Source organism: Mobula birostris, chromosome 4 (genome assembly GCF_030028105.1).
Source record: "Mobula birostris isolate sMobBir1 chromosome 4, sMobBir1.hap1, whole genome shotgun sequence".
NCBI classification, from domain to species: Eukaryota; Metazoa; Chordata; class Chondrichthyes; order Myliobatiformes; family Myliobatidae; genus Mobula; species Mobula birostris.
This window is the reverse complement of record NC_092373.1, coordinates 172,406,277-172,417,170: the sequence shown is the minus strand read 5'-3', so window position 1 is coordinate 172,417,170 and position 10,894 is coordinate 172,406,277. Positions and strand designations below refer to the sequence as shown.

Sequence of the window (10,894 nt, the reverse complement as noted above, 5' to 3'; positions counted from 1 at the left end):
AGACGAGAGGGGCGGGTGGGGCAACGAAGCCTCACGCCAGTCACCATGGCAGCGGCAACACTAACGCCGATACAATAACAATGCAGTGAAAGCGATACCGTCAGGCTGGCAGACGGAAACATTATGTACAGCTCAGAGATTCATGGAGTGCTGGGGAACCACAGTGAACACAAGCAATTTCCTTGACCCATTAAGACTCGAGCAACAGCTCACTCAAAGATAATTTTCTTCATTCGATGAACCGACTAGCATTATACTTTAGTCCGTTACTTTCGCTGACCGGAGCTGTGCGTTCTGTTTGCAACCGCTCTTTCTAATTCCGGGGAATTTGTCAACCCCCTCTCCCTTCAGGACCTCAAGCACGGTCCCCAAGACGTCTGACCCGTCGGACAGATGTACGACCGAACCCCGCGAGACACTATCTTCGCCTCGGCGCTGGGTAGCACCGGGCCAGCCGTGGGCCCCGCTTCTTACAACGCCAACCGCAGCAAGTTGCAAAGCGCCAAGGAAGGAGGTGAGCAATAGCTAACAGCTGCGGCGCGTACCGTGCTCATATCGCCACACAGTAGAGCGTTAACGTCTGCTGAGCAAAATCTAAGGATGCTTTTGTGGGAGGTGCTTTCAGCGTAAGGGGGTTTGTAGGTAGGAATTGTGACAAGAAAATTGGATACGCAAGAGCAATGCTCACGATGTTGAAGGAACTCTGAGTCGGATCGCATCTGTGGAGGGAAAAGAATAGTCGACCTGTCCGGTCACGACGCTTCATCTCATAAGCGGAAGATTTTGCAGCTGTTGGAAATCTAGAATCACACACAAAATTCTGCCAGCAAGTCAAGCAGAACCTACGGAGGGGATAAACATAAACATGAAAGGTCTTGGCCTGAAACGTCGGCTGTTCATCTCCGTCCATAAATGCTGCCTGACTTGCCGAGTTCCTCCACCATTTTGTTTGTGTTCTTCAAGAACCTTCATCTAGTCTGAAAAATAATGAGCCAACCAGTATAAAGAGGACAGAGGAAAACATAAGAGCTATCGGCCCTTCGTTCTTTAAGTTCGTTTATTGTTATTCAACCAAATGCATATGCTAAAACAAGAAACACCAATCCTCCAGACCAAGATGAGCAATACAGTACATATAGTCCACACACAACATATAATGTAATATTACCACTAATAAATGAGAAATAATAAAATATATATTCCAGAAGATTGATATTTAGCGTAAAGTACATTTACAACACAAGTTTAAAAAGTAGACAGTATACCACTACTGGCACTTCATACCTGATGAGACCCAGGCGATGGAAGGGAGTTCAGTCGTTTCATGGCCTGAAGGAAGAAGACGTTTCCCATCCTAACAGTCCTTGTCCTAATGCTTCGGTATGTCATGCCTGCTGGTAGGAGGTCAAAAGAGATTGTCGGATGGATGGGAGGGACATTCAACAATGCTAAGGCATTGTGGGGCAATGCTATTTGGGGCTTCTGATAAATGTCATGTATGGATGGGAGGAACATTCAACAATGCTAAGGCTTGCATACGTGGGGCTTCTGATAAATGTCATGTATGGATGGAAGTGAGACCCTGAACATCCCCTCAAGCAGACCTCACAATCCTTTTTAGGGTCTTGTGGTCAGATGCCTTGTAATTCCTGCAACTGGTCAGGACACTCTCAACGCTGCTCCTGTAACAATTGTTTAGAATGGGGGGGGGAGGGGAGCCTCACTTGCTTCAATCTCCTCAGCAATGGGAGATGCTGCTGCTCTTCCTTGACTAAGGAGGTGGTGTGAAACGACCTGGTGAGACTGCCCGCTGTGTGCACTCCCAGAAACTTGGTGCTCCTAACTCTCTCCATGGAGGATCTGTTTATGTGCAGTGAAGAGTGGGCGGTCTACACCTTCCTGAAGTCCACAAGAATCTCTTTAGTCTGGTCCATGTTGAGACTCAATGCAGATGAAGGGTTTCCTCCAGAATGTTGACCGCTGAATTCCTCCCACAATTCCACCTGCCACAGATTCTGTCTGTTTTATTCACCCAGCATCTACAATCTCCTGAGTCTCCTGTTTCTCTTAATTCTACATACTGAAGGAGTCGATTCAGCCCATTGGAGCCAACACCTGTTCCCAGAAGAACAATCCTATCAGTACTATTCTCCTTTCTGTTTTATAGTAGCCCTGAACTTTATCTTTACCTCCTCCCCCTCCGCTAGTTTTAGTGGACCATGGGTCTAATGCAAGTAGACGGCACTAGCCTGATAGAGAACACAGTTGACATGGGCGAGCTTGGTAGAAGGGCCTGTTTCTGTGCTCTGTGACTCTCTCTGTCCATAGATTAAAACAATACACAGAACACGTTGTACATACATTCCACATGATGGTCATGAACAACAAGGGTGGGATATTATGGACCCAAGCTCTGTCTCTACCACCTAGCTTCTTGGACAGCTACCACGTTTTTCCATTGGTCACTAGGCTTAGGCATCCTCCCTGCGCCCCCCCCCCCCAATCCAGTTAATGTGTCCATTAACCTGCATCTGTCACAAGTCCAACTTAGCAAGTAAAGGGTAAGGATCTGCAATTATGTGGCGCCTTTTACTTCCCATTTGTGCGAGTGGAGTACTTCTGAAATACGTGACTATTATGATGAAGGAAATATGGTACTCCATTTGTGCACAGCAAGATCCCATGAATTGCAGCGTATTAATGTCCAAGTGATTTCCTTTCATGATGCTGGTTGAGAGAAAAATATGTGTGAAAATAGATAGCATCTGGAGCAAGAAAAAACTGCTGGAGGAGATTAGCAGGTCAAATTCAAAGTCAAGTTTGTTGACATATGTACTGTGCTGAGGAGTAATGAAAATTGCACTTGTAGCAGCATCACAGGCACATAGTATATAAACAGCATTCACAAGAAAAAAACGTAAATGAAACATAAACTGTACTTGATTTCTACAAGAAAGAATGCAAGTTAGAATAATAAAGAGAACAAAATCTATTTTAGTGCCAAGAGATCAAAGTGGCCATAGTGTTGCTAAACCGTAGTGTGTAAGGTTTTGCCAGTTGATTGAAAAACCAAATGGTTGAAGGGAAGTAGCTGTTCTTGGACCCGGTGGTGTGAGACTTCAGGCCTTTTGCCTGATGGTAGCTGCAGAAAGACAGCATGTCCCCAACGGTGGGGACCTTTGATGAAGGATGTTGCCTTCTTGAGGTGGCACCTCCTGTAGAAACCACCAATGGTCGGGAGTCAGGAAACATGAGTTGATGAAAAAGGAAGGTCAATCTTCTAGCTCGGGACCTTGCACTGGGAGCCTGCCCCATCATCTGCAGTCTCTTGTGTCTCCAATTAGGATTTTGAACTCCATTGCGACCATTTGAAAAGTCATGGTGAAGGGGACATGGTGTAATGTCTCATCTGAAAGAAGACATTTCTGATAATGTAGTACTCCTAGAGATTGGTTTCCATTGTAGGTCTAGAATGATATGTTAAAGGAATGGGACTTAGAAATGACAACTTTCTGACTCAGAAAGAAAGCATGCTGTCTACCAGATTATTACTGTCATAGAAGAGAATGGGACATTAGATTATGAAGACACGCAGTCCTCTTTTATTGGCAATTAGTAATGCGTGCATTAAGAAATGATACAATGTTTCCACCGGTGTGATATCACAAAACACAGGACAGACCAAGACTGAAAGAACTAACAAAACTACATAATTATAACATATAGTTACAACAGTGCAACAATACCATAACCCGATGAAGAACAGTCCACGGCACAGTAAAAAGTTCAAAGTCTCTCAAATGTCCTACATCTCATGCAGACAGGAGAAGGAAGAAAAACTTTCCCTGCCATGCCCGACCACAGTCCGACTCTGAGTCGTCCGAAAACTTCGAGCCTCCGATCAGCTCTCTGACACAGAGTACTGAGTGCCATCTCTATCCGAACGATTCGACCTCAATCTCGGTCGCCAACAGTAAGCAAAGCCAGGGATTTTGAGGCCTTCCCTCCGGAAGATTCTCGATCACGCAGTAACAACAGCAGCGAACCTGCATTTCAGAAATTTCTTCAGATGTTCCTCTGTGCTTTCACGTCCGTCTCCATCAAATCAGAATTGTCCACGGCCCCTACACTCAATGGCTACATTTTTTGATACACCTGTAAACCTACTTGTTAATACAAATATCTAATCAGCTAATCATGTGGCAGCAACTCGACATGGTCAAAAGGTTCAGTTGTGTAGACTAAATATCAGAATGGGGAAGACTTGTTACCTAAGTGACTTTTACTGTGGAATGTCAGTCAGTCAGGGTGCCCAGTAAGAGCATTTTTGAGATTATCAGAAACTGCTGATCTCCTGGAATTTTCAACAATCTCTAGAGTTTGCAGAGAATGGTGCAAAAAAAATTTTAAGAAACATCCAATGAGTGGCAGTTCTGTGGGCAAAAATGTCTGTTATTGAGAGAGGTCAGAGGAGAATAGCCAGAGTGATTCAAGCTAACAGGAAAGCAACAGTAACTCAAGTAACCACAGGTGCAGAAGAGCATCTCTGATCACACATGTCAAACCTTGAAGTGGATGGGCTACAGCAGCAGAAGACCATGAACATACACTCAGTGACCACTTTATTAGGCACAGGAGGCAGCTAATAAAGCATCCACTGAGTGTTTATACTTATTACTGCAAACACTGCATATGGGGATGCTTATGAATACATTAAATATGCAAAAATGTAAAAATGGCAAATATTGGAAATTGTAGGAAATGCACAGCAGAAATTATACTGGCTATCAAATTTATAATAAGTTGATAAAAGTATAAATGTTGAAAGGTTTGACTTAGCTTTTCTCTATAGATATTCACCGATTACTGTGATTTTTATTCCATTTTAGAAAATATATTTTACAATGTTTTATGCATTGTTGAAAAGAATGACTTTAAGTAAGAAGTTTTGTACTTTGACCACAGGAAATCAGTTGAAATTGCTTCATTACTGTTCTCTCAGCATGATGGAAATTGTTTTCCATCGGCATAGACGACCTGCCTGTACCTACATGCTTGTGCTGTTGCTGCAAGCAAGTTTTTCATTGTATTTGTACTTGTGCATGTCAGTAAACTCGACTTGACTTGAAATTAGTGTTCATACTGTAAGAAAATAACTACATAAGAGTTTGGAGCAGGAATAAGTGATTTAGTCCTTGGAGCCTACTCCATCATGCCTAATCTTTTCCCTTCGGTACAGTTTCCTGCTGTTTCCCTAATTTCCCTAAATGTTTATATACGGATTGTTGGAACTTCAGGGCAGCTCAAGTACCAATGAGCCATCCTGTGCACTGAAGGCCTTCTGAAAATCTATATGCACCATATTTGGTGGATTATTTTCCCCCTAGAGTCAAAGTGTCTATTACTAGAGGAAATGCATTTAAGGTGAGAAGGAGAGAGTTCAAATGAGGTGTGCAGTGCCAAGTTTTATTTTATATGCAGAGAGTGGAGGGTGCCTGGAGTGCACTGCCAGGTTGGTAGTGGAGGCAGATACAGTCGAAGCATTTAAGATGCTCATAGACGCAGGAATATGCAGAGAATGCAAGGATATAGACATCGTGCAGGCAAAAGGAATTGGCTTAGTTCGGCATTTAATTACTAGTTTAATTAGTTTAGCCAACATTGGGGGTCAAAGGTTCCATTCCTGATCTGTACTATACTGTGTTCTATATTTTGTGATCTGTGATCTAGATATCAAGAAATAAGATATGACCTCCATAAAGTTATCAGAGATGCTAAGAGACAGCACCAGCCCAGCTGTCAGCTGTGGCAGGGTTTACAAAATGAAGTTTAGCAACATCGCTGACAACAGCTCATCCCTTCCCAATGAGCATCTATGCACGTTCTGAACAGAAGGGAACGTGTGGGTCACCATCCACCCTGACAGTCTCCAGTGCACCCGAATCTACAGTCACTGTCTCAGACGTAAGATCAGTCTTCCAGAGGGTGAACCTGCTGATGGCATCGCCTGGGGGGTGTCCCCAGCCATGTCTTAAATCCTGTGTGTATCAGCTGGCAGGGGTACTTGCAGACTTTTTTAAACTGTCCGTGTTTCGGGCTGTGGTTACCTCTTGCATCAAGAAGACTACTATCATCCCAGTCTCCAAGAAAAACAAGATAATACACTTTAATAATTACCGCTCAGTGACTCCTTTATCTACCATCATGAAGTGTTTCAAGAGGCTGGTCATGACATGCATCAGCTCCAGCGTAATGGACAACCTCGACCCCTTTAATTTGCTTACCTCTGAACCAAGTCTATGGTGCACGCTATCTTGCTGGTCCTACACTCATCTCTGGAGCATCTGGATGATAAAGGCACCCACATCAGACTAATATTTATTGACTACAGTTCCACCTTCAATATCATTATTCCAAGCAAACTCATCACTGAACTCCTGATCCTGGGAGTCAGTGCCTCCCTCTGCAACTGGATGCCTAACTTTCTGACCAACAGACTGCAATCAGTAAGGATCAGCAGCAGCATCTCTGCCACAATTGTCCTAAACATAATTGTCCTCTACTCCTGTATACTCAAGACTGTGTGGCCAAATTTTCCTCTACCTCCATCTACAAGTCTGCATGTGATACTACTGTAGTGTGCTACATTTCAAATAACAAGAAGTTGGAGCACAGGAAGGAGATAGAAAGCCATGGCGTCATGACAATGATCGTTCCCTCAGTGTCAATGAAACAAAAGGCTGGTCATTGACTTCAGAAGAGGAGCTGATCACATGTTCCTGTCTACATCATAATTGCTGAGGTTCAGAGGATTGAGAGCTTCAAGTTCCTAGTTGTGAACCTCACCAACAGCGTGTCCTTGCCCACCACAATGATGTCATTGCCAAGAATGTTCACCAACACCTCTACTTCCTCAGAGGTGTGAAGAAACTTGGTATGATCTGTCAACCCTACCAATTTTTTGTCAATGCATCATAAAAAGCATTCTGTCTGGATTATAAATGCTTGGCATGGCAAATGCTCTGCACATGATGGCAAGAAACTGCAGAGAGTTGTGGATACAGCTCAGCACATCACAGGGACCGGCCTCCTCCCTTTGGATTCCATCTATATTTCATGCTGCCTCGGTAAAGCAGGCAGTATAATCAAAGACCCAACCCACCCAGATATTTTCTCTTCTCCCATCAGGCAGAAGATACAAACGCCTGATAGCATATACCACAAGGCTCAGGGATAGCTGCGATCCCACTGTTGTCAGACTCTTGACTGGAGCTTGTGCAATTGGATGGATTCTTGGCCTCACAATCTACTTTGTTATGATCTTGCCCTTCGTTGTTTACTTGCACTGCACTTTTTTGATTGCTTTTACACTTTATTTTGCATTGTTTTGCCCTATTCTATCTCAATGCACCGTCTAGTGATTTAATCTGCATAAACAGTAAGCAAGACAAGTTTCTCACCATGTCTTGGTACAAGTAAGAGTTGAGGCAGCTTTAACTGGCAATCAGGCCAGAATGGGCCAGAGTCAGGTTTTGAAGCACAGAATGTGGAAACATTTGAATTTTTGGGGGAACTGGCGAATTTTGGATCAATTTTATGATTGCAGTCTGTGGGTCATAAACTGGGATGGGATGATTCCAATTTAAATGTTGATCAGGAGGCAGGGAAGGGTGGTGGTGCTATAAAAGTTAACTCATTGGAGTGGTCATTCAGAGGTCTAGATGAACAATCTGGGGAGATAAGTTCAAATCCCACCATGACGATTGTGGAATTGTAGATTGATCCTTTTGAGGAGGTGACAAAGATGATTGATGAAGGAGGGGAATAGATGTTGTTTAAGTGGACCTTAATAAAAAATTTGACAATGTTCCTCATGGCTGGCTGGTCCAGGAGATGAAGTCATATCAGATCCTTGGTGAGTTGGTAACTGAATCCAAAACTGGATTGGTCATAGAAGACAGAGGATAATAGTACAGGTGTATTTTTCTGACTGGAGGTCTGTGGACAGTGGTGTTCTGCAAACTTCAATGCAGGGACCTTTGTTGTTTATAATACATAGAGTATTAATGATTTGCATGAAAAATTAGGTGGTCTGATTAAAGATGACGTGAAAATTGATGGAGTTGTAACTGTGAGAACATTTGTCAAAGTATGCAGCAGGAAATAGTTAATTTGAAAATTTGGACCGAGAAATGCCAGATGGAGTTTATCCACATGTGTGAGGTGATAGGTGGTCAAGTGCAAGTGGAAAGTATGCAATAAATAGAAGGACTTCAGGAGCATTGAAGTAGAGGGAGATCTTGGGCATGGAAGACCATGGTTCTTTGAGTAAGTAGATAGGCCGGTGGAGAAGGTAGACGGCATGCTTGCCTTTATTGTTGAAGATGTTCAGTATAAAAGTTGAGAAGTCATGTCATAATTGTATGAAACTTTGGTTAGGGTACATTTGGAGTAAATTTGTGTATCAGAAGTTTGCACAGATTTGACATGCCATTTAAACGTTGGGCAAATTTCTATAGATGTGTGGTGGAGCGTATGCTGACTGTTTGCATCATGACCTGATATGGGAACACCAATGCCCTGGAATTAAAAATACCAAAAGTAGTGTACACAACCCAGTCCATCACTGGTAAAGACCTCCCCACCATTGAGCACATTTGGAGCGCTTTGGGGGAAAGCAGCGTGCATTAGCAAGGACCCCCACCATTCAGGCCATGCTTTCTTCTTACTGCTGTCATCAGGAAGGAGGTATAGGATCCTCCTGCCCCACACCACCAGGTTCAGGAACAGTGATTAATCCTCAATCCTTAGGCTCTTGAACCAGAGGGGATAACTTCACTCAACTTCATTTGCCTCATCACTGAATCACTTAACATCTGCCGGACGATGCTGAGGATGTTCTATGAGTCTGTGGTGGCCAGTGCGATCATGTTTGCTGTTGTGTGCTGGAGCAGCAGGCTGAGGGTAGCAGACACCAACAGAATCAACAAACTCATTCGTAAGGCCAATGATGTTGTGGGGATGGAACTGGACTCTCTGACAGTGGTGTCTGATAAGAGGATGCTGTCCAAGTTGCATGCTATCTTGGACAATGTCTCCCATCCAATACATAATGTACTGGGTGGGCACAGGAGTACATTCAGCCGGAGACTCATTCCACCGAGATGCAACACAGAGTGTCATAGGAGGTCATTCCTGCCTGTGGCCATCAAACTTTACAACTCCTCCCTTGGAGGGTCAGACACCCTGAGCCAATAGGCTGGTCCTGGACTTATGGCATAATTTACATATTTCTAATTAATTATTTATGGTTTTATTACTATTTAATTATTTATGGTGCAACTGTAACGAAAACTAATTTCCCCCAGGATCAATGAAGTATGACTATGGCTATGACTACTAAATGTTCCCACAACCTATGGACTCACTTTTAAGGACTCTTCATCTATTGCTTATTTATTTATTATTATTATTATTTCTTTTTGCATATGCACTCTGGTTGAATGCCCAAGTTGTTATGGTCTTTCATTGATTCTATTATGGTTTTATTCTATTATCGATTTATTGAGTATGCCTGCAAGAAAATGACTCTCAAGGTTGTATACGGTGACAAATGTGCTTTGACAATAAATTTGCTTTGAATGTTGAACTTGTATAGAGATATGGTGAAAAACTTCATTTTGTAATCCATCCATTTTGATCGGTATATTTAGGTAGTACAAGGGATGGTATATTTCATTTATTACACTGCGCTGCTTTGGCAAAACAATAAATTTCACGACATATTTCAGTGATAATAAACCTGATTCTGATTTGAGGTGCACGTATTTGCCCTCTCTAGCCCCTTTCTTTTCAAGTACCTGAAATAACCCGTTTCAGTCCATCTTTTCTGTCAGTTACCTTTCCCGTTATGTCTTCAATCAATTTTTTCAGGCTTCTTTGCTTCCTTCTAGAATGCTCCCAATTTTAGGCTCTGCTGCTATTTCTGGGAATTTTATGAGACTCTTTTGATTTAAAGCATTTCATGCCTTAAATTTATGCTGTCAGCCATGGATGAATCTGAAACTAAGTGACCTCAGTGAAGAAAAGGCTGATTACTGACATTACATCTGATATGAGCAGTTGGTATTTGCAGCAGAGAAGCATTTCATTGGCCTTCGTGGCTGCTCTGTAATTTAAATTTATTTCCACCATTCCAGCAGCTCCTTTGCTTTGAGCATTTATTCAATTTTAATTATACAGTGCCCTGCTATTGTTTCCTGTGTAAGAAACCTGTCAAGGATCACTTCTGAGTTTCCTCTTCCTGACAACAATGTTGTATTGACACAGGAGCTACTTACCAACAAATTTGAACAAGACATTTGATCCTGCAGTGTTATGGGAGGGGAGAAGGGGAGAGGATTATAGTAGGAATTCCAGAAATGAGGGCCTTGGCAGCTGAAGGGAGGGCTGCAAGTAGTGAGGCAAAGAAAATCCCTGAATGAGACAATTTGAGCCTTGAGCTTGCTAGAGCATTCCATTTTTTTGCTAGAACATTCCAATTCTAATCCCACTGTCAATGTGCTCTCTATTAAGTCTCACACCTTCTCTGCTACTACGTTTTGTACACGTTTATGATTCCAACCCCAGATATTCATTCAGCATTATGGATTAAGACCCACTGTCATTTCTCAATTCATGAGTTAATAAAATTCAATTAACTTCCCTTGTCTCATATAGCTCCCAGCAGCCACTCTGGTGGTGATGTCTGTTATTTGTCAAGTAGGATGCCGTGCACAATCCTGATTTAATGGAGACAGACATGAGAGCACGGAGGAACATTTGGTGAAACTTCTGAAATGCCTGCTTCGCTGCTGCTGCGACTGTGTGGTCCAGAATCTCCGGAGGGGAAGAC

General features: G+C 42.9%; 1 protein-coding gene across 4 annotated transcripts in view; it reads left to right on the top strand.

The window, feature by feature from the left end:
- Positions 1 to 53: 53 nt before the first annotated feature.
- stpg2 (sperm-tail PG-rich repeat containing 2) overlaps positions 54 to 10,894 on the top strand; it is a 500,779-nt gene continuing 489,938 nt past the window's right edge. For all 4 annotated transcript variants that reach the window (XM_072254779.1, XM_072254775.1, XM_072254776.1 and 1 more), the window contains exon 1: positions 54 to 514. In XM_072254779.1, the coding sequence (XP_072110880.1) occupies positions 394 to 514 (121 nt within the window). In that variant the 5' untranslated portion in view covers positions 54 to 393. The remainder of the gene's footprint in view (positions 515 to 10,894) is intronic.